General features: G+C 41.0%; 1 protein-coding gene across 1 annotated transcript; it reads left to right on the top strand.

Annotated features, from left to right (window-relative positions):
* The first annotated feature begins 696 nt into the window (after positions 1-696).
* Positions 697-23,138, top strand: LOC133891595 (uncharacterized). The gene is made up of 36 exons (XM_062332321.1): positions 697-1,008; positions 1,647-2,374; positions 2,447-2,575; positions 2,672-2,757; positions 3,614-3,722; positions 4,196-4,291; positions 4,484-4,546; positions 4,623-4,682; positions 5,247-5,315; positions 5,737-5,818; positions 5,922-5,974; positions 6,078-6,140; positions 6,217-7,446; positions 8,253-9,245; positions 9,329-9,664; positions 9,806-10,064; positions 10,412-10,634; positions 11,474-11,849; positions 12,476-12,625; positions 12,719-12,940; positions 13,039-13,260; positions 13,350-13,997; positions 14,476-14,736; positions 14,853-15,209; positions 15,721-16,124; positions 16,195-16,624; positions 16,772-18,073; positions 18,163-18,423; positions 18,511-18,801; positions 18,897-19,367; positions 19,927-20,358; positions 20,588-20,866; positions 20,989-21,391; positions 21,469-21,617; positions 21,996-22,202; positions 22,760-23,138. The coding sequence occupies exons 1-36, from the start codon at positions 945-947 to the stop codon at positions 22,877-22,879; spliced, it is 11,628 nt and encodes a 3,875-aa protein (XP_062188305.1). The 5' UTR covers positions 697-944; the 3' UTR covers positions 22,880-23,138.
* Positions 23,139-23,936: the final 798 nt, after the last annotated feature.

Below are 23,936 nucleotides of genomic sequence, written 5' to 3'. Positions count from 1 at the left end.
CACACTAGGACCATGGGGGACTCCATGGTTTTCATCGGTGGGTGGAGTTTGGCTCGCCGACAAAGGCCATCGACACTCAGTTGAAGGCAGAAGCTCCAGTTGTCGACTCACGGTGGCGCGAGGGGATGAGATTGTTTTTAGGGCAAGAGAGGATGAAACTTGCCATCCACCGAAGCCCATCTCGTGCGAAGGTGTGCGAGTTTTGAGTTGGTACGGTTCTGTATCGTTAGAAACATGGGTCATCTGATCGATGCAGAATAGTCAGCTGAAGTCTGTCCTAGCTAGTGGCCGATTCAGAATTATAGACAAAGCTTATCCAACTTAACATAATTTAATATGCAACATAATAAAGTTTGAATTTTGTCTTATATAGTTATATAGATCTTAGGCCGATACAAATTATTAAAATAGTTTATAGCCTACTGTGCCACCAGCTAGATCCGCCACTTGTACCAACCTACATTTTAGCGGACCGGATCAAAGGTTCGACGGGCAAGCTCTAGACCAGAACCCAGAATACCCTTTGCCGATCCGACGACAGTGTCACACAGCGACACAGGCACAGGTTCAGACTCGGGCTCGCCCGGCTGCACCCAACCAACGACCCAGGCCGCGTGGCGGACCCGATTCAACCCAAACCACGAGTCCACGGCCGAACCGCCCCTCGGACGAACAAGCTCCTCTACAGACCCCGACCCACCCACTCGCCCTCGACCCTCGTCTTCCTCCGTCCGCTTCTCTGCCCCCTCCAAACCCTCGGCGCGCTCGCGAACCCTCCTCCCGGACGAGGGAACCGATTTCGCGTCGGGGGAATCGAGTCCGCGCGTCTCCGAACCCCTCCCCTTCATCCCTCCGCGGCGGCTCGCCGATCGCTCCCGCCGCCGATCTCCAAAACCCTAAGCCCTGGCGCGGTAGGGTTTGTGTTCGTCCGAGCGGCGCCCGCCATGGCGCCCATAAACAGCAGCAACATGGAGCAGCATTCGCAGCGGCTCCTCGAGGCCGACCTCCGTACGTCCGCGATCCCTCCGGCTCCCCATTTCGTTTTCCATTCGCTGTCACGGTGAATTCCCGATCGAGTTCGCGGTGCTGCCCGCGATTTCCCTAGGGGTTCGGATTAGCTTTGTTTTTTTGAAGTAACAGAGTTTTGCCGTTCTCGCAGTCTGTATCGAGCGTTTCTCCCTCCCTCCCTCCCTCCTGTCTTTCTGTCTCTCGATTCAATTTATATTTGAATTCCTCACGAGTTTATGTTTTAAGCGTATACGAAGTGTTTCTTGGCATTTTCTGCCACGGTTGATCTTAGAAGTGTTCGCTGAGGTGTTTTTTTTATTAAAAAAAATTCTCTGTCTGCATCTCTTTGTTTTTTAACACCGATTTTCTCATCAATCTCGTGGGTTTTGCTTTTGCTCACCCTCCCGAATTTTTCCATTTACCGTTCGGTTAATCTCTTTAGTTTTTCTATTCTATCTTTCAAACATTTTCCCAGCTAAGATTGTTTTTTAGCTGCTAACCTTAATTCCACAATTCCTGTTCTGAATTGTGCATAAAAATGCACCTTTTCCATCTTGCAAAATACACATTCTCTTTGCTCAATACACATGCTTTTTCTGGCTGTGAGTGGTCTGACCCTTTGCTCTAATACTCTGCAGCTGTGCAAGTCAGGCTGCAGCTCGCCATGGAAGTTCGGGACAGCCTAGAGATGACCCACACTCCGGACTACCTCAACTTTCTTCGTTACTACTTCAGGGCCTTCTCAGCAATCCTCACCAGTTACACCCAGCCGCAGGGCACTGAGAATGCTGAGCACAAGCTGCGGAATGTTGTGATCGAGATCCTCAACCGCCTTCCACACAGCGAGGTGCTCCGTCCGTTTGTGCAAGATTTGCTTAAGCTTTCTCTCCGTGTGCTGACACAGGACAATGAGGATAATGCTCTCCTCGCCATCCGAATTGTGTTTGACCTCCTCCGTAACTTCCGCCCTACTGTTGAGGCGGAGGTGCAGCCGTTTCTTGATTTTGTTGTTACCATATACCGTAAGTTTCCCAATACCGTCGCCTACTTCTTCGATAATCCCGACGCCAACGCCAATATATCTGCTCCCGTGCCCATTCAGCATTTGGACCCCACTGCTGATGCCCCAGGCACAATAGCAATGCCTGGCGGGGGGCAACTCAACCCAAGTGCACGGTCATTCAAGATAGTCACGGAGAGCCCTCTTGTGGTGATGTTTCTCTTCCAGTTGTATGCCAAGCTTGTGCAGACAAATATCCCCTTCTTGCTGCCACTCATGGTGTCTGCCATTTCTATCAAGGGGCCAGACAAGGTGCCACCACATCTTAAGACACCCTTTAATGATCTGAAGGGTGCGCAGGTCAAGGTAGGTCTCAGCCTGTCGATTTTGGTTACCATATCTGTAGAGTTCGTAATGGATTGCTTGTTTCTGTTGCAGACTTTGTCATTCCTGACGTACCTGCTGAAGAGCAATGCAGATTACATAAAGTCATATGAAGAAAGCATATGCAAGAGCATTGTGAACTTGCTTGTTACATGCCCTCCTGATTCTGTTTCAATCAGAAAGGCAAGATTTGACCTGGAGCTTTCTCAAATTCCTGTGATTATATGCACATTGCTTTGAAAAATACTAGTTTCTTTATCTGTGTACGCTGAATTGCAGGAGTTGCTAGTTGGTCTGAAGCAAGTTCTCAACACTGAGTACAGGCGAGGGCTGTTCCCCTTGATTGACACACTTCTTGATGAAAGGTGCGGAGATTTTTTTTGTCAGCAATTGTCGCTTTGGTGTCTAAATCCAGCTATTCTGGTTTGTTTTGAAATGTGGGCTTTCTGGGCTCTCATTCTTTTTTATTTTATTTCATGAGTTAGCTACATCTTGAATTCCTTTTTTCTTTTTCTTTGGGTGCTCTTGTTTCATAATTTGTAAGAGGCAAGCCACTTTGCTTTGCGGAGTGCTTCATGTGGATCTGTGACCATAACTTGTTTTCTCTTTTTTCTTTGGGTGGCTCTATTTGAAGTTACTATTAGAAGGCTGAATGTTCCTAAAATAAACAGCTAGAAAGGCCAATAAGCTCTTTTCTGTCAATCTAAGGGTAATGCGAAGAGATTGGTTCCCACTGAGGACCAATACATTAGACAACATATTCTGCAAAAAAGAAATAAATAAAAACTCTGAAAGCATGTGAATTTCACTCCTGAACTCTTAAAACCGGTGCAATAATAATCCACTTAGCTAAAACCACTCTCGGGATAGTTCAAGGGGTAAAATGGACCTGTTCCTTAATAAAAAAGCGCCTTTTCCATGACTTCTATTCATTCGAATCCTGTCAATTTTAGTTCTCAGAAAATTACTGTAGAATTGTAATTAGAGAAATTTTTTATCTATGCATGAGGCACAGTATCGTGCCAGAAAATAGATAAAGTGCATCTCAAGCTGCTCATTACCTTGTTTACTTATGATAGTTGTGTATGCAAGCCAACTGGGCTGGGTACAATACACTTTTGTCTTTTCTCCCCTTTACAGATGTTGTAGCATTCATTGTTCTACATGTTCTCACTCCTAGTTTCAATCATTTTTTAACACCTCAGCTGTTTGTTTTGTCAGGGTTTTGATTGGCACAGGTCGAGTTTGCATCGAAACTTTAAGGCCTCTCGCTTATACCCTTCTTGCAGAATTGGTGCATTATGTTCGAGAAGATCTTTCTCTTCCACAGGTTGAACATGTCTCTTTTTGATTTTTTTTGACTCATCTATCTCGTCAACAGCTTCGGAGCAGTCTTTTCTTTCTTAGAATTGCAAGCATATTTGTCACTGTTATGCCCCCCCTCCCCCCCAATAAGAGCTTTTACGCTTGCGTAGTTGCTTCAATGAACTTCGTTAAGTGAAGCTGTAATCTGATTTCTCCATTGCGGACACCATCGGTGCAATATTATGATGGTGACATGGCTTAAGCATCTGATTTATTAGCTAAGCTAGGTGCCTTGCCATATTTCTGTTTGGCTATTCGAGATACTACGACTTTCCTGGATACAGCATAATGGAACTAATTAGTCATATGAATGATGTTGTAACCCTTAGAAGATTAACATCACTTTAAAGGCATTTGTAATTATATTGGATCTGCTATATTCATGTCTTAGTTTTGATGATGTTGCTACAAAAATAAAGTGACTTAACTTTTGTGCAGTTGTCACGTATCATCTATTTGTTCTCCCGGAATATGCACGATTCTTCATTAACCCTTGTAATTCATACGACGTCTGCTCGTTTGATGCTGAATCTGGTATGCTTACTATTCTTTCTTTGGTAGCGACAAATAGGATTTACATTTGGGTACAGTTTATGTTTTTGGACTTCTTTTCCTTCTCTAACTCTATGCATACGAGCATAAAAAACTTTATATATAACTGTAAAATTTGGCAGTAGTTTTTATATCAGTATTTGTAAGTCGCTGCTTTTCCTGGTGTTGCTTTAGGTTGAGCCCATATATCAAAAAGGTGTTGACCAGCAAAGCATGGATGAAGCACGAGTTTTATTGGTAAGAACTGTTTGTTCATAATAGTACACCAGTTGTTTTTCTTAATCAACTATACTTACTAGCTTGAAAATGATAGGGGCGGATATTGGATGCATTTGTTGGGAAGTTCAGGACACTGAAGCGAACAATCCCTCAGGTATACATCATGTTCTGTGATAATTTTTGGTGAGCAGGGCATGCTGGAAAGTAAAACCTTTGCCTAATTGATCGGCACATGACATGAAAACACGGGCACATGCGATAGATATTGTAATACTACAAAGTCCAAAATCCAAAATTAATGGTTGAAGAGATGGGGTTGCCGGTTGAGAACAGACATATAGATGAAATTATACTGTTCTGTTGGAACTGTAAAGCTCGTAACAGGTGTAACATCAAAATATGTGAAAACCTTGCAATGAAGTGGCGAACATAGTGCATTTAGTTATTGCCCGGTTATTCTTTGCTGTGCTCTTTAGGTTCTTCAGCCCCTCATCCCTACTCCATACACACTGGCATGATATGCTCTCCTTTGCCATCACTTTCTGTCTGCATGATATGCAATCTGCCATTGGCACTTGATGGCATGATTTACTTATGTGTATCTCATGACCGGATTGAACCATGGTCTTTGTCAAATAGATGTTTTAAACAGAAATATCAGTGTTATCTCCTTCCGTTTTGTTGCTTATACGGTCACCTTACTCTTCTCCCTCTCTAGTTGCTTGAAGAAGGTGAGGACGGGAAGGAACAACCTAATTTGAGAATGAAGCTTGAAGTTCTATTGCAGGTATGTCATGTGACTGTTTATTTCCTTGGAGTTAGCAATACCTTTCTTTGATTGTTATCGCTGACTGCCCTCGCCCCCCCCCCCCCCCTTCTTTCTTGAGGCAATCACAAGATGACGGTTGATCTCGATTGAATTGAATTTTCTTAACCATAGATAATTTTTTAGCTCAAATTTCTCAAACAAAAACGGCATGCCTACTTTTAAAGATTACTACCCCTCTATCCGCTATGCAAGCAATGGAAAGCTTCTCCACCATGTGCAGGTAGCCACATTTTTATAAGTTTTGTTTGTTAACCAAACATGAAGAAGCACTCAGTTGCATTCCACTTGTTGACAGATGGCCATGGCCACGGGATACAAACTGAGGCTGTTATGTTTTTACTGATGATTCGATGACCATTTGTTTTGGCAAATTTTACAGACTGTGCTGAATTTGCAACCCCCTTTGGAGCATACTAAGGAAATTAACGACTACAAAAGTTTGATAAGGACACTTGCTATGGGTATGTATTATTTGCTATAAACTATATGCGCAATTCCACGTGTTTAAGCGTCTACTATTAGTGGCTACATTCAAATTACTATTTCATATTGAACTCATTCTAGGAATGAAGACAATAATATGGAGCATAACACATGCTCATTGGCCACGCCCACAGGTATTATGAACCTCCCAAATTTGAGGATACCTTTTTGGCCATTTTAATATTGTACTTGGGCTTTAATCCTTTATTGCTTACAATCCTGTAATGTGGTGGACAGCAACAAAATCAACAGTCTTCTAATTTATCAGTTCAACCCTTCAGGGGACTGCGAGAGGATGAGGTCCATCACACTGGAACTTTCTTCTTTTTTTTGTTTGATTGAACTGTTGCTAATCAAATTTGATTGTCTATTTTAGGTGCGGAAGACATCAGGTGTTCTGAAGTCTGGTGTTCACTGTTTGGCTCTTTTTAAGGAAAAAGACGACGATAGGGAGATTCTGCAATGTTTTTCACAGATGTTAGCTATAATGGAAGCTCGCGATATAATGGACATGTTTTCCTTTTGCATGCCGGACCTCTTTGATTGCATGATAACCAACAACCAGCTCTTGCACATATTTTCCACTCTTTTGCAAGCTCCCAAGGTTCTCCGGCCCTTCACCGATGTATTGATTAATTTCCTTGTTAGTTCAAAGCTTGATGCCCTGAAGCAGCCAGATTCACCTGCAGCAAAGCTTGTCTTGCAACTTTTCCGATTCTTGTTCATTGCTGCAGCAAAAGCTCCGGAAAGCTGTGAACGCACACTTCAGCCACACGTGCCTGTAATAATGGAAGTTTGCATGAAGAGCGCCACTGAAGTTGAGAAACCCCTTGGTTACATGCACCTTCTCCGTAGCATGTTCCGTGCCTTGAACAGTGCTAAATTTGATTCATTGATGCGTGATCTTATACCCTCACTGCAACCCTGCCTCAATATGTTGCTGTCCATGCTTGATGGGCCGATAAGTGAAGATATGCGCGACTTGATTTTGGAGCTTTGCCTAATTTTACCTGCCCGTTTGAGTTCTTTGCTACCCCACATTCCTCGTCTAATGAAACCTCTTGTTCTTGCTCTAAAAGGTAGTGATGACCTTGTGAGCTTAGCTCTACGCACACTAGAGTTTTGGATTGACAGTCTGAACCCTGATTTTTTGGAACCTAGCATGGCAAGCTTAATGTCGGAGGTCATTCTTGCTTTATGGTCTCACTTGAGGCCGCCTCCTTACACATGGGGCACCAAGTCCTTGGAGCTTTTAGGCAAGTTAGGGGGTCGAAACAGGCGATTTTTGCGGGAGCCTCTGGCACTTGAATGCAAGGAAAATCCGGAGCATGGGTTACGTCTTGTTCTGACTTTTGAACCTGCAACACCGTTTTTGGTTCCTCTAGACAGATGCATACACCAAGCTGTTGGTGCAGTTATGCAAGGTAGTGGTATGGAAATTTTCTACAGGAAGCAGGCTCTTCAGTTTATTCGAGTGTGTCTGAATTCTTTGTTAAATCTGAGGGAAAATGTACCTGGTGAGGGTGTGAGCCCTGGCGTTCTGGGGACATTGGTAATCTCTTCATTGGATCCCTCAAGACGTCGCAATGATGCTTCAGATATGAAGGTTGGTAGGAGTGGTATTGAGCATTAACATTTTTAACATTGCTTCTGATGTAGTTTAGTAGTTTTGTTCTGCATGCCTCTATTATCTTATGACATTTGACATCCTTGATTAATTGATTTACATTTTCCTGTTTTTTTATTGTTACTGAACTTTCTGAAGTGGCCGTAGTTGTATTTTGACTTACATTCAAAGAAATTATGAGATTCACACTGTGTAGTATAGTATCATTGACATGTTTCACCAAGAAGGTGATTGTAAGCTTGCAAAGGTACATGACTTTAATCACCATATTAAATTCCCCCATAACCAGCGCCAGCATTGTAAATTATGGATGCTTATCATTTTGGAATAATATTTATTACTAAACTAATGTAAAACCGAAGCAATTTTCATTCTTTTGATTATAGTGGCACTGATGCTGTTCAGTTTTCTCCTTTACTGTTACAAATGGATCTATGTATTTGTATTGTTAGTTATTACCATGTACCACATGCTGACAGCTGATTACTGGAGTTGGTGTCTTGGTGTGATTTTTGGGATGTCTTTGTAACTACATGGCAAATCAGGTGTTACCACAGTAGCAATGTTGGACAATCCCCGTCATTACTCCAAAGCAATCTAAATGATTGGCGTGAATGGTCATTTAGATATCTTTTTTTTTGTAACTGTTACATATTACTTCTTAGTTTCTACTGATTCTTGTCCAAACAAAATGAATTTTCAGATTATTGGAGTTATATTTTCTTTCTGGTGGCCTTTGTGCTCTAGTCATCTTATTGATGCATTCTTGTTTCTTTGGTTTATAGGGAGATTTAGGTGTGAAGACAAAAACACAGCTATTGGCTGAGAAATCTGTTTTCAAGACTCTACTTGTAGCTATCATTGCAGCTAATTCCGACACAAGTATTTATGAAGAGAAGGATGACTATGTTGTCGATATATGTCGGCATTTTGCTATGCTTTTCCATGTTGATTCACCATTCGCCAGTCAATCTGGTTTTATGCAGCCTATTGGTTCTTCCCTCCCATCTAGCATCAACATGGGATCTAGATCAAGAAGCAACACCTCATCTAATCTCCGGGAGCTGGATCCCTTAATATTTTTGGATGCGTTGGTTGAAGTGCTATCTAGTGAAAATCGTCAACATGCAAAAGCTGCCCTTTCTGCTTTGAATACTTTTGCTGAGACATTAATCTTTCTTGCACGTATGAAGCACACTGGTATGCTAAGGGGAGGTCCTAGCACCCCTATGCTAGTTTCTAGTCCATCTTTGAATCCAGTATATTCTCCTCCCCCAAGTGTGCGGGTTGCTGTATTTGAGGAATTGTTGCCACGGTTATTGCATTGTTGTTATAGTAGCACGTGGCAAGCACAGATGGGTGGTGTAATGGGACTTGGAGCGTTGGTTGGTAAAGTGTCTGTGGAGACCCTATGCGTCTTTCAGGTCCGAGTTGTACGCGGTCTTCTATTTGTTCTTAAGAGGCTTCCAGTGCATGCAAACAAAGAGCAGGAGGAGACAAACCATGTCCTAACACAAGTTCTACGGGTAGTAAACAATGCAGATGAAGCAAACAGTGAACCTCGCCGACAAAGTTTTCAGGGAGTTGTCGAGTTTCTTGCACAGGAGTTGTTTAACCCAAATGCTTCAATGGTCGTGAGGAAGAATGTGCAGGCATGCCTATCACTGCTTGCAAGCAGGACTGGCAGTGAGGTCTCTGAATTGCTTGAGCCGCTGTATTCACCGTTGCTTCAGCCTCTCATTTCACGACCTCTTCGCTCGAAGAACATTGAGCAACAGGTACCTTAGATTTTTAAGTTCTGAGTCATTCAAACTTGAAGTCCACAATATGAATAGATTGACCCCCCCCCCCTCTGTCACAGGTGGGTACTGTTACAGCTTTGAACTTCTGTCTTGCACTGAGACCACCTCTTCTGAAGTTGTCTCCTGAGCTTGTCAATTTTTTGCAAGAAGCTCTTCATATTGCTGAGGCTGATGAAACTGTGTGGGTCACCAAGATGATGAATGCAAAAGTAGTTGTGACTTGGAACAAACTAAGAACTGCATGCATTGAACTACTCTGTACTGCAATGGCATGGGGAGATCTAAAAGCTCCAAACCACAGTGATTTACGAGCAAAGATTATTTCAATGTTTTTCAAGTCTCTAACATGCAGGACGACAGAGATTGTCAATGTTGCCAAGGAGGGACTTCGTCAGGTGCTTTAGCTTTACCTATGCTCTCATATATTGACATGAAAATTTAGAACATGTAAATTTTACTTTTATTTGCTAGTTTCTTATGCTTTGTTCTTGATATTACAAATTTGTTGTGTCTTTAGTGATAATTGTATTTTATAGGTTGTTCAACAGCAAAGGATGCCAAAGGATCTTCTACAGAGCAGCTTAAGGCCCATCCTAGTTAACTTAGCAAACACAAGGAGTCTTACCATGCCGTTGCTACAAGGATTGGCTCGCCTGCTTGAATTACTTTCAAACTGGTTTAATGTCACTTTGGGTGCTAAGTTATTGGATCACTTGAAAAAATGGCTGGAGCCAGAAAAGCTTGCCCAGAGCCAAAAATCTTGGAAGGCTGGGGATGAACCAAAAATAGCGGCAGGTCTGAATCTTTTATGGATTTTTCTTATCTGCCTCTGCTATGTGTACTTACTTCATGACATCAAGTCTCAAAATAAATGCACATTACTCCAGAGTTAGTAACTATATTGTATTACTCAATTGTGTTTATAGAACTACACTAGATTTGTGAAGTAGATTATCCTGATCTGCATTGACAAACATGAAAATAACCAACCCTTGATTTGTTTGAAACTAACTAGTTTGAAAAGGACCAATTTTTCTCTTATATGTGAACTTCCTTTTCTTGTAACTGATCTTGTCTCGTTTGCTCTTGGTTGGGAGTTATTCTGATCTCATGTCTGATTTTGCTTTCCATTTCTTGGGCAGCTATGATTGAGCTTTTTCACCTTCTTCCCCCGGCAGCAAGCAAATTCTTGGATGACCTTGTTACCTTGGTAATTAATCTGGAAAGGGCACTTCCTGAAGATCAATTTTACAGTGAGATCAACAGTCCTTACCGTGCTCCACTTGCAAAATTTTTGAATCGCTATGCTGTGGAGGCTGTAGATTATTTTCTTGCTCGATTAAGCCATCGAGAGTATTTCAGAAGGTAGACACTTTGCAAATTCAAGTTTTTCTTGATGTTGAATATACTTGTCATCAGTGAAGTCATATTAAAAGAAAAAGAAACTCGACCTTGGGGAGAGACATCTCCCAGGTGTTGCCCCTAAGGTAACCGTTTTTCTCAGGGAGGTACCCACTTTGCGAGCGCCCAGGTTCAAGCCTGGGTGGGTGGCCTCCTCATAGGGAGGCTCAACCAACTGAGCTATCGCTCAGTCCTCTCAGTGAAGTCATATTTAACTGCAACAAACGAAGTTTAGTGATATTTAAATGCAAACACTTCATCACCACATGCTGGTTGTTTATATGTTTATATTGGTATACTTCTCCTTTAGCTTTTACTGTACCATTGCTGCCATACCATTGGTAAAGTGATTGCGTGTGAAGAATTCAGCTGGCCTGATTCAGAAGTTTTTTTGGCTATACTGGATAGTTCGTGATATATTTTTTCCAATCTGCACCTTGTTGCTGCTCCTTTTCTTTTCTGTCATTCTTGCCTTTCGATTTTTTCTCAGTTCTCATATCAACCAGCTGTGTTGTAATGAATCTGATTGGCAAATAATATTTGAATGGCTTTTGCATATCAGTAAATTTTCAGTTCGATGTATGTTATGTTCTGTCCTCATTTTCATTTTTTGGTTGCATACCATAGCAAAACATTGACCTGCTATTCTGGTGTATTCAAATTCTATTTTAAATATGTGAATAACATTTAGTTCTATGGAGTTGTTATTGCTGAGATGCACCACCTACTTCTAGGCTTAACATTGGGATTACATGGATTTAGCATGCTCAAAAATTGTTTCCTATTCCTTCTTAAAAATTTAGGTTTATGTACATAATCTGCTCTGATACTGGGGAGTTAAGGGATGAACTTGCGAAGTCACCTCAGAAAATACTTGCCAGTGCCTTTTCTCAGTTCTATCCTCAAACTGAAGCAGCTCCTACTCAACTATCTTCCTCTGTGAAGGATGAAACCCTTACTGGGGCTATATCTGAGAGTTTTACTGGACAATCTTCATCAAACATGGTTACTGGTTCTGATAGTTATTTTAATGGATTAGAGCTTGTCTCAGCCCTTGTGAAATTGATGCCTGAGTGGCTCCATAACAACCGGATTGTCTTTGACACGCTACTACTCGCTTGGAAATCACCTGCTAGAATTGCTCGCCTGCAGAATGAGCAGGAATTGAGTTTACCCCAGGTAGCCATTGGTATTGCTATATTTGTTTGTACATTGCTTGTGTATAAAATCTCTGACATCTAGTATTTGCGCCATACTTATGTAAAAATAATATTTCAGTTGTCTTTCACTTATGAATCTTCTTATTATTTGTTTGTTTTCACATATTAACTACTTTAGTTTGTGGCATCTATTTTCTCACTTCTTAATGACCATTTGCACTACAAAATTGTCAGACAAATTGGATGCCTGAAGTTACTTAAGATACCATTCTTTAACTGTAGATGATCTTGTGCTCCACATATACTATTCTCTATTATAGTGTTAACCTTCTAAAATGATACTTAAACACTTCACCACTGCAGCAGATTGACAATCCTAAGCAACTTGTTGCAGTATCATATGGAATTTAATGCTGGTGTATGCAAGAGCTAAATACTCTGTCACTCGACACTTAGTCATTCTTATGCACAAGATATCTGATATATGTGAATATGTCCTTCACTCCTGTACAATTTATAAAATTGCTGTCATGGAAGTTTTGAGTCGCTTTCATACCCAATAATATGTCTGTCCTTTATTCCTTCCATGTCGTACTTGTCTACTATCTGATGCCTTTGGGTTATATAATCTTGCTTTCTGTACAGGTGATGGAGAGTAAGCGGCTCATAAAATGCTTCCTGAATTATTTAAGACACGATCGTACTGAAGTTGGTGCACTCTTTGATATGCTATCAATGTTCTTGTATCGTAGTCGGATAGATTATAGCTTTCTTAAGGAATTTTATGTCATAGAGGTAACACCATTTCTTGTCTCTGATTCATGATGGTTATCTTTTTGTGTATTTATTGACTCTTTCTTTTCTTATCATCTTTACATGTTCTTCTAGGTTGCTGAAGGGTACACTCCAAATTTGAAGAAAGCTATTCTTAACTACTTTCTGAACATATTCCAGTCAAAACAATTTGGGCAAGATCATTTAGTTGTCACCATGCAGATACTTATCCTTCCAATGCTAGCTCATTCCTTCCAAAATGGACAAAGTTGGGAAGTTGTTGATCCTTCTATAATTAAAACTATTGTTGACAAGCTTCTTGATCCTCCAGAAGAGGTAACTATATGAAACATCACACTACCATAACACCTGGCAACAGCCAAGTTTTCTTTATTCCTCGCATGTCGATGTTGATTTTTTTTTCATTTCTCTAGGTCAGTGCTGAATACGATGAACCATTAAGAATAGAACTCCTTCAGCTTGCAACATTACTTTTGAAGTATCTACAGAATGATCTTGTTCACCATCGAAAGGAACTCATAAAGTTTGGTTGGAACCATCTCAAGCGTGAAGATAACTTCAGCAAACAGTGGGCCTTTGTGAATGTTTGCCATTTCTTAGAGGCCTATCAAGCTCCTGAGAAGATAATTTTACAGGTAGTTTGACATAAGTTTCTTTTAGATTAATTGTGCATTATTCATCATTTTCTTACATCCAGCTACCAACATGACATCATTTGCCCCAGGTTTTCATCGCACTGCTACGGACATGCCAACCAGAAAATAAGCTGCTGGTGAAGCAATCTCTCGATATCCTCATGCCTGCCCTTCCTAGAAGACTTCCTCCTGGTGATAGCCGCATGCCAATATGGATCAGATACACCAAGAAAGTCCTTGTGGAGGAAGGCCATTCAATTCCGAACATGATTCACATATTCCAGCTTATTGTTCGCCATGCAGACCTTTTTTATAGTTGCAGAGCCCACTTTGTTCCTCAGATGGTCAATTCTCTTAGTCGCCTTGGATTACCATACAATACAACAGCGGAAAATAGACGGCTCGCAATTGAACTTGCTGGATTGGTAGTGGCATGGGAAAGACAGAGACAAAGTGAGATGAAAGTCGCACAGGAAAGTGAGAGCCAGAATCAAATAGGTGATATGCTTAATCCTACTGTTATTGGTAGTGATCCAAAACGCTCCTCAGATGTTCCAACATTTGCTGATGATTTGAGTAAGAGGGTGAAAGTTGAACCAGGCTTGCAACCTCTCTGTGTGATGTCACCTGGGGCATCTATACCTAATATTGAGACACCTGGATCTTCGGGGCAACCAGACGAGGAATATAAACCTAATGCTGCAATGGAGGAGATGATAATTACTTTCCTTATAAGGGTGACTATCTTTTACCTTTTTGTCCTGTACATTACACACTGAATTGCATCAGAAGATTGCGCTTGTTAGAACACCAAGCTGATAAGTTTCTTTCTTCATGTCTTACATTTTGATGCGCACTTGCTTTTGTGGTATACGTGACATATTCTATTGCAATTTACTTCCACTTGAGGCATATGCTGCTTATATCACAACACATAAGAAAACTATGCTTTTTTCATTGAAACAGACAAGACAAATACAATATTACAGTTTCCAATTTTATTTCATTTGTGGACCAAGGAATTTGTGTTAGAAGGCCCGTTGGTCTCATCTGAATTTTGGTCATATAGTGATAGTGTAAAGCTACTACTTTGTACCACCTTACTAGAGTGTTCGACAATCAGCATATCCACAGCTATAGTTTAGGCATGAAAATTGTGTTTCTTTTTCGCATTGGAGTTGCATGTACTCATAAATTAGTTGATTTGGAGAACAGGTGTCACTGGTGATTGAGCCTAAGGATAAGGAATCTAACTCAATGTACAAGCAAGCTCTTGATCTACTGACTCAAGCTCTGGAAGTCTGGCCAAATGCTAATGTTAAATTCAATTATCTCGAAAAATTGCTTGGGAATCTGTCACCCTCTCAGTCCAAGGACCCTGCAACAGCCCTTGCACAAGGCCTTGATGTTATGAACAAAGTATTGGAAAAACAACCCCGTCTCTTCATCCGGAATAACATCAACCACATTTCTCAAGTAAGTAACTTCAGATCATCCTTGTTCTCTCGATAAGGTCTTTGTTATTTTTCTATTTTGATGGAATTAAGACATATTTTTCATGCTTGATGGGTTTTTGTACTTATTCTGGTTAGATACTAGAACCTTGCTTCAACAACAAAATGCTGGATGCTGGAAAGTCACTTTGTTCCTTGCTAAAGATGGTATTCAGTGCTTTTCCCCTTGAAGCAGCTACAACGCCACAAGATATAAAGTTGTTGTATCAAAGAGTTCAAGATCTCATTCAGAAGCATCTTGCTGCTGTTACAACTTCACAGATATCACTTGAGCTTAGCAATGCCAACTCAATCATAAGCTTTGCACTGTTTGTCCTCAATGCGCTTGCAGAAGTACAGAAGAATTTCATCGATCCATTCATTGGTTTGCTTTTCCGTGTCCTTCAACGTCTTGCACGTGACATGGGATCTTCTGCTGGCAGCCATGTCCGACAAGTATGTTGAGTTATTGATGCATTATGGTTATGTTCTTTAACTGGCGTGTATGCATTAGCAAGTTTAACATATTTGGCTGCTAGCAATCTACTTTGAGTTCTCTTATATTCTACTTATTATCTTTTTTCACAGAACTTGTATGACTTTAGCTAACCTTAGTACCATCGATTAGTTTGAACAATGAACAGTTGCAGTAAGATACTCACATATCATGGGTGAAAAACAGTACACATTTTGTCCAACAAAATCTGTCACATTGCGTACATGTGAAGACGTAATTGTCAATCTGCTAATGAGCATTAATTCTTTTCCTCCTGCAAAGTTTTTTTGTAATCAGTCTTAGTTCTCCAGGGCCCTTTTGCTTTCTTCTGGAAAGTTTATTTTTTGATAGTTTACTTTCGCACCAAAAAACCATTGGATGACTACATCTAGCATATTTTGTTTTAATCATGTCTAAGCTCTGATGGTCTATTACCACGTCAATGCGTCATTGACTTTGCAACAATTTCAGGGACAGAGGCCTGAACTGGATTCATCAGTTAGCTCGCGTCCTACTGTAGATTCTACTGTCATATCTAACATGAAGACCGTCTTAAAACTCATAAGTGAGAGGGTGATGTCCTCTTCTGATCACAGAAAATCTATGGGCCAAATACTTCATGCACTTCTTTCAGAGAAAGGCACTGATTCCAGCATTCTTCTTTGCATACTAGACATGATAAAAACTTGGATTGAGGATGATTGCAGACTTGCTTCAGCTACTGGCTCTGTTAGTTCGCTTAACCCAAAGGAAATACTAACTTATCTTCAGAGGTTATCGTTAGTTGACAGAAAAAGCTTCCCCCCCTCTGCACAAGAAGAATGGGATGCAAAATATTTGCAGCTACTTTATTCGCTTTGTGCAGATTCAACCAAGTAAGGACATCTTTACAAAGCAATTCATTCGAATCTTTTGTCATCTGTTTAATGATTTCTATTCCTGCAGATATCCATTGACTTTTAGGCAAGAGTTCTTTTATAAGATTGAGAGACAATACATGATTGGGCTTAGAGCTAAAGATCCAGAAATGAGGAAGCGATTCTTCAAGCTTTACCACGACTATGTGGGAAAAACACTATTTTCTAGACTGCAGTTTATAATACAGTCGCAGGACTGGGAAGCAGTGAGTGATGTTTTCTGGTTGAAGCAAGGGCTCGATCTCATTTTGGCTATATTAGTAGAAAATGAACCAATTACACTTGCTGCAAATTCTGCTCGAGTACCAGCGCTTATGATAGCAGGGCCAATTCCAGATCGCATTACCATGCCACAGCAAGTTCCAGATGCTCAGGAAAGCATGGATGGCACATCTTTATCATTTGATTCTCTTACAACAAGGCATGCTCAGTTCTTAACTGAAGCGAGCAAGCTTGTGGTAAATACCTGCACCCTGGACTATGCTGGTGGCCTGGTGCCCAGGATTACTTGCTTTATGCCATGCATTTTTTGAAAAAAAAAACTTTTTCGACCTGAATGTAACCCATGTTTAGGACTAAATTGTTATTATTCTCCAATCTTGTAGGTGGCAGATATCATGGCTCCGTTGAAGGAACTTGCATTTGCTGATCCCAATGTTGCATATCATTTGTGGGTTCTTGTCTTCCCAATTGTTTGGGTTACCTTACATAAAGAGGAACAAGTTGCACTAGCTAAGCCAATAATTGCCCTTTTATCGAAAGATTACCATAAGAGGCAGCAGGGATGCAGACCAAACGTAGCCCAGGCACTTCTTGAAGGTCTTCATTTGAGCCATCCTCAACCACGCATGCCTAGTGAGCTTATCAAATATATTGGAAAAACTTGCAATGTGTGGTATACTGCAATTGCCTTACTTGAAAGTCATATGGTGCTTATGAATGAGGCCAAGTGCTCTGAGTCCTTGGCGGAGTTATACAGACTTCTTAATGAAGACGACATGAGGTGTGGATTATGGAAGAGAAGATCAATCACTGCAGAAACAAGAGCTGGGCTTTCGCTTGTCCAGCATGGTTATTGGCAACAAGCACAAAATCTATTTTACCAGGCGATGATTAAAGCAACTCAGGGAACATACAATAACACTGTCCCAAAGGCTGAAATGTGTCTTTGGGAAGAACAGTGGTTATCCTGTGCGACTCAGTTAGGTCAGTGGGAAGTCTTAGCTGATTATGGTAAAGGTGTGGAGAATTATGAAATTCTTTTAGACTGCCTTTGGAAGGTTCCTGACTGGGCATATATGAAAGAAAATGTTATTTCCAAAGCTCAGATAGAAGAGACAGCAAAGTTACGCTTGATTCAAGCTTTTTTCACCCTCCATGACAAAGGTACTAATGGTGTTAGTGAAGCAGAGAACCTTGTCAGCAAAGGTGTTGAACTTGCACTAGAACAGTGGTGGCAGTTGCCTGAAATGTCTGTGCAGTCCCGAATGCCTCTGCTGCAGCAATTTCAACAGTTGGTTGAAGTGAAAGAATCCTCTAAAATACTGCTTGACATTGCAAATGGGAACAAACCAGTTTCAGCAAGCTCTGGTGCCAATTCCAACCCGCATAACTCATTTGCTGATCTCAAGGATATTCTTGAAACATGGAGACTTCGGACTCCCAATGAATGGGATAATATGACTGTTTGGTATGACCTGCTCCAGTGGAGGAATGAGATGTACAATTCAGTAATAGATGCATTCAAGGACTTTGGCCAAACAAATCCTCAACTTCATCATCTTGGCTACCGAGATAAGGCTTGGAATGTGAACAAGCTTGCTCACATAGCTCGCAAGGAAGGTCATCCTGATGTTTGTGTAACTATACTGGATAAGATGTATGGTCATGCTACCATGGAAGTTCAGGTGTCTTCCTCGACCATTACCATATTTATAATACTTCATATTGCATTATCTTCTTATTTTACTAGTTTGCGGTTCTGATCTGGTTGCAGGAAGCATTTGTGAAGATATGTGAACAAGCTAAGGCTTACTTAGAAATGAAAGGCGAACTAGTCAGTGGTCTTAACTTAATCAATAATACCAATTTGGAATTTTTCCCTGTCAAGAATAAAGCAGAAATATTTCGTCTCAGAGGTGACTTCCTGTTAAAAATGAATGACTGCGAGAATGCAAACCAGTATTATTCGAATGCAATAGCTCTTTTTAAGCATTTGCCGAAAGGATGGATTAGCTGGGGAAATTACTGTGATATGGTATGCCTATGCTCCTTTATGTCGTTAATAATGTGCCTTCAAATTTCTAGATTTGTTGACTAAGTTCAGTTGTTGTGCTCTTTGCAGATTTTTAAAGAAACAAATGATGAGGTTTGGCTTGAGTACGCCATCAGTTGTTTTTTCCAGGGCATCAGATATGGAGTTTCAAATTCAAGGAGCCATCTAGCTCGAATTCTCTACATGCTCAGCTTTGATACACAAAATGAACCCGTAGGAAGAGCTTTGGATAAATACCTTGAGCAGCTGCCTCATTGGGTTTGGCTTTCATGGATACCTCAGTTATTGTTATCGTTACAGAGAAATGAAGCCCAGCACTGCAAATTAGTTTTGCTAAAGATAGCTCAAGTTTATCCACAGGTAACAGCGATGTTGCTGTGTTAGTTGTATTCATTGAACTTAGAAAATGCATATTCTTGTTCCTGGTCATATATATCTGAGACATGTTGTTACAGGCCCTGTATTATTGGCTTCGTACGTACTTGATGGAGCGCCGTGATGTTGCTTCTAAAACTGAAATGGGAAGGAACATGTTGGCTCAGCAGCGTATGCAGCAAGCTATGTTGGCAAACAATACTGCCAATAACTTATCTGATTGGAGTGCGAGGGCGTCTAATCATGCGGGTGGTAACTTGACTTCCGACAACCAGGTTCATCAAGCCACTCAACCAGGTGGTGCTACCGGTTCTCATGAGGGGGGTAACCTCCAAGGTCAAGAGCCTGACAGATCTACTGTTGAAGGTGGTGCAAGTACCAGCCATGATCAAAGTCAACAGAGTTCGACAGGTGCTGAGGGTTCACAAGTTCCACTAAGACGCAATAGTGGACTTGGTTGGGTAACTTCTGCAGCAAGTGCATTTGATGCTGCAAAAGACATAATGGAAGCTCTTAGGAGCAAGCATACTAATCTAGCCAACGAACTTGAGGTAAGAAATAACTAAGTAACTTATGTTGTCATTGGAAATCACGTTAATGGGAATAGTAAAAAAATAATAATAATTATGTTACAACCTTTTTGGTTTTCTTTTACGGGGTGGGGATTGGGTGACTACGAGTAGGTTGAGCCAACAAATGAACTTTTATGGCAATGCTGAATTCTGAAATGGAGGGTTGTGATCTGTTTGCATGTCTTGAAAATGTAACAGAGAGTGGATAAGATTGGTATAGAGTAAGATGTTCCATACTAGTCACAGTATAGTTTAGCAAAGCTAGCAAACATTTAGAAGGGGCATAAAGTGGTGAATATTTACTGTATATAATAATGAATTTTGTACTAGTTATCGAAAAGTTTACAGAGCTAGCATTTAGAACAGACAGAAGGTGGTGAATATTTACTTCTTAAGTTTCTAGTTTTGATAAATTGTTATTATGATTAAAGAAGCTTGTGAATACAGCATGAAGAGCACTTCTAAGCTTCTCCAATGCTTGAAGGTTTCATGTTATACATGCTGATTGGTAGTCTAATGTTATTTATTGCTGGTTCAGCTTTTACTGTCAGAAATTGGATCAAGATTTGTTACTCTGCCTGAGGAAAGACTTCTTGCTGTTGTTAACGCACTGCTTCATCGTTGTTACAAGTATCCAACTGCAACCACAGGCGAGGTTCCACAATCTCTCAAGAAGGAACTCTCTGGTGTATGTCGAGCTTGCTTTTCGCAAGATGCTGTTAACAAGCATGTTGATTTTGTCAAGGAGTACAAGCAAGATTTTGAGCGTGACCTTGACCCAGAGAGTGCTACTACTTTTCCGGCAACCCTTGCTGAACTTACTGAGAGATTGAAGCACTGGAAGAATGTTCTTCAGAGTAATGTAGAGGATCGGTTCCCTGCAGTATTAAAACTAGAGGAAGAAAGTAAAACACTTAGGGATTTTCATGTAGTTGATATAGAACTCCCAGGGCAGTACTTCACGGATCAGGTTGGTCGCATGATCATTTTTTTTTTCAGTATCGAAGTCAATATATCACTTACAGTTGTTGCATCATCAAATGGATGCTTTGCCACTATGTTTTGAAAGTAACAATGTTTTTTATCTTGTGAGGAATGTCATGTGACTTCATTTGCAATGTGATAGCTTCAGTATGCTATTTCCCCTGTTGTTACACTGGTTACCCTTTCTATATTCTTACATTTTCTACCTGCTGTAGGAGATTGCACCTGACCACACTGTTAAGTTGGATAGAGTTGGACCTGACATACCAATTGTCCGGAGGCATGGTAGTAGCTTTCGACGGTTGACACTCATTGGTTCTGATGGTTCACAGCGCCATTTTATTGTTCAGACATCGCTGACCCCAAATGCTCGAAGTGATGAAAGGATGCTGCAGCTATTCCGCGTGCTAAACAAAATGTTTGACAAACACAAAGAATCTAGGCGGCGCCATCTAGCTATCCATACCCCAATAATTATTCCTGTTTGGTCACAGGTGAAATACTCTTTTCCCTTACTCTTTTACATGAGACAACAAATTGTTATCCTGAACTATTTGCTTCCGAGTACTAGTGCATGGAGTCCTTTGGCTTGACACATAATTTTGTCTTTATTTAGGTTCGGATGGTTGAGGATGATTTGATGTACAGCACTTTTCTTGAGGTGTATGAAATTAACTGTGCACGTCATAATAGAGAGGCTGACTCGCCTATTACGATATTCAAAGAGCAGCTTAATCAAGCCATTTCAGGGCAGGTCTCTCCTGAAGCAGTTGTGGAACTACGTTTGCAAGCATACAACGAAATTACTAAAAATATTGTTAATGATAATATCTTCTCCCAGTACATGCACAAGATTCTGCCAACTGGCAATTATCTCTGGACCTTTAAGAAACAGTTTGCAATCCAAGTGGCTCTCTCCTGCTTCATGTCATATATGCTGCAGATTGGTGGCAGGGCTCCTAACAAAATTCTATTCGCAAAAAATACTGGGAAGATCTTCCAGACTGATTTCCATCCAGGTATGCTTCTTGACGGTTATGAATCTGTGTAAATAAGGCTTATGGAAGGTTATGATTTCTCATTTGTTTCATTGTAGCTTATGATGCAAATGGAATGATCGAGTTCAGTGAGTTAGTTCCATTTAGGCTTACACGCAACATGCAAGCTTTCTTCTCGAATTTTGGCGTTGAAGGTCTCATCGTGTCGGCCATGTGCTCAGCTGCCCAGTCTGTGGTTTCACCTAAAGTGAGTATTTACACTGAGCATGCTTTTACATTTCAACAACAATGAACGGTTGAATTTCTGTAGGATAGGCTAAGAGGGTGAATAAGAATTCCATTGTCTTGTTATCTCATCGGGAAAGTCCTTATATGCCACTGAATGCTTGCCTCATCCCTTATATGCCACACTCATCGTCTCACTAACACGTCGGCTGGACCCACCTTGTCATTGACATAATGAGGGATTTTGCAACTTCAGTGTCATATATGGAATTAGTGCCTATTTTATTGTGGTTGCAGTTGACCTTGCATATTTCTTATCGGATATGAATTTCTCTGATGCATTTTTCCCTAGTTTTCTAGCCTGAAAAATGTGATTGGATTGTCATTTCGTGTTTTTCAGCAAAGCCAGCACATTTGGCATCATTTGGCTATGTTTTTCCGTGATGAAATGTTATCTTGGTCATGGAGAAGGCCACTTGGCATTCCATCGGTCCCAGCCGCTGCTGGAATGATCAACCCATTGGATTTCCAACAGAAGGTGAAAAACAATGTGGAACATGTGATCAGTCGTATCAAGTCAATATCACCACATTATCTTGCTGATGAGGTATGCTGTTTATTTTATCTTGATTTGTGCCTGTTGTTTTTCTCAAGAAAATTCTTTCTGGTCCTGTGCTGATTAGCCTAGCCAGCGAGAAGCTTTTACAATGATGATGCCATCACAGGAAATGTCTGTTCTTTTTTTCATGGGTGCGGCTGATTGCCTTCTGCAAATAGAGAATAAAAATGCTTGTTGTGATGAGATATTGATATGCCATAGGATTTTAGGTTGTTTGCGTGTAATTCTAATTTTTTGGGTCCCATCACCTCACATTTTACCCTTTTTATTTGGTACTGTAGATGTTGCCATATGATGCATCCAGAGCACTGACTATAATGAGTATTCTTACTGTTATTCATCCCATAAAATTATGATATTATGAAAGTGCTTTTCAAGACAATCTAGTCATATAATTTTATGTTTCCAATCTAGTTAAATGTATAGATTGGAAACATAAAAATTGTGACTAGAGGGAGTATTTACTTTGGTCTTACCAATAAGAATACAGAGGCGAATCATTTAAGTTGCGCCACCTCTGCTCATTCATTCTCATGTTATATCAGGAGGAGAATGCAACTGAGCCGCCTCAGTCGGTCCAAAGAGGTGTCACGGATCTGGTGGAAGCGGCATTGTCCCCGAGGAACTTGTGCATGATGGATCCGACATGGCACCCATGGTTCTGAAGTCAGCCCACACATTCTGATTGTAGCCTGACCAACAACTGGCGTGTGTTCAAGTTCATTCTGATTCATATCTGGTAGTCAGCTATTAGATGCTGTACATATTTCCTTGTCTGGCAACCTTAAAAAATGTTATGTAGATAATGCCAGGGTGTCACCCGTCCCTGCGTTAAACTGATGTATTGGCGTAGCCTAATATTAACCAACTTTAACTCGAGGGCAATTGATTAATGTAATGTAATCTAGGATTGTTACGTGCTCCCATGCCTCGTGCCGTCCTGCAACGTTTCGTGAGGAGTCACACGCCTCTTGAATTCTGTCCAACGCGGACAGGTTGTTTTGTAACGAAGCCATCATGTTCTGTCCAACGCCTCTTGTTCTGGGACAGCTCAAATAGCTCTACCACCTGACCAGCGAAGCGATCGACGCTGTGATCTTGGGAACCTGACGAGACGATGAGATCCCGTATCGCACTGCACCGACGATGAGGTCCCTTTTTGTGAGGTGGCACGCTTGCTTTCTTCGTGCGCGGAGCCGTAGAGTCGGTCCCAACGTCAAGATCGTGGTGGTGACCGACGTCTGTGCCGGACCAACCGAACGCCTTTCTCTTGCTCTGGTTGCTGGACAAGTATTAGTGCACGTTGTCTAGCTTAATGAATTTGAGTCTCTAGTTGGTATGTATGACGTGATAAGTATATCAACTTTTTCTGTAGTTCGAGCAACACCGACATTACAGGAACCACGACCGAACGTGTACTTTTTCTATAGCTCGAGCAACACCGACATTGCAGGAACCACGACCAAGCGCGTAGTAGAGAAGACAAATTGAGTGGGATTGCCCATTTCCAACACGATAACAAAATTGTATCAGATTTTGCCAATATCATCCTGAAATCTCTTCTGCGTTTTCCAATCTTACTGTTCTTTACGACCAAGAACAACCCCGCAACTTAAGTAGGCTTTTCAGAGGTAAAATGCAGAAGAGGCACTAAATTGCAGAGAGGTGCTAATGCCGTATAAAATCCTTTTGAACTCTAAAACCGAAATGCAGGCACCGAAT

Source organism: Phragmites australis, chromosome 14 (genome assembly GCF_958298935.1).
Source record: "Phragmites australis chromosome 14, lpPhrAust1.1, whole genome shotgun sequence".
NCBI classification, from domain to species: Eukaryota; Viridiplantae; Streptophyta; class Magnoliopsida; order Poales; family Poaceae; genus Phragmites; species Phragmites australis.
The sequence above is the reverse complement of the archived record's forward strand: the minus strand, read 5'-3'. Positions and strand labels throughout refer to the sequence as shown.

Bases quoted from the DNA above. Each gene is read 5' to 3' on its own strand.
- LOC133891595 (XM_062332321.1), top strand. From the start codon at position 945: ATGGCGCCCATAAACAGCAGCAACATGGAGCAGCATTCGCAGCGGCTC. The intron at 2,576-2,671 runs GCAAGATTTGAC...GCTGAATTGCAG, and splicing joins ATTCTGTTTCAATCAGAAAG to GAGTTGCTAGTTGGTCTGAA. The intron at 7,447-8,252 runs GTTGGTAGGAGT...TTTGGTTTATAG, and splicing joins ATGATGCTTCAGATATGAAG to GGAGATTTAGGTGTGAAGAC.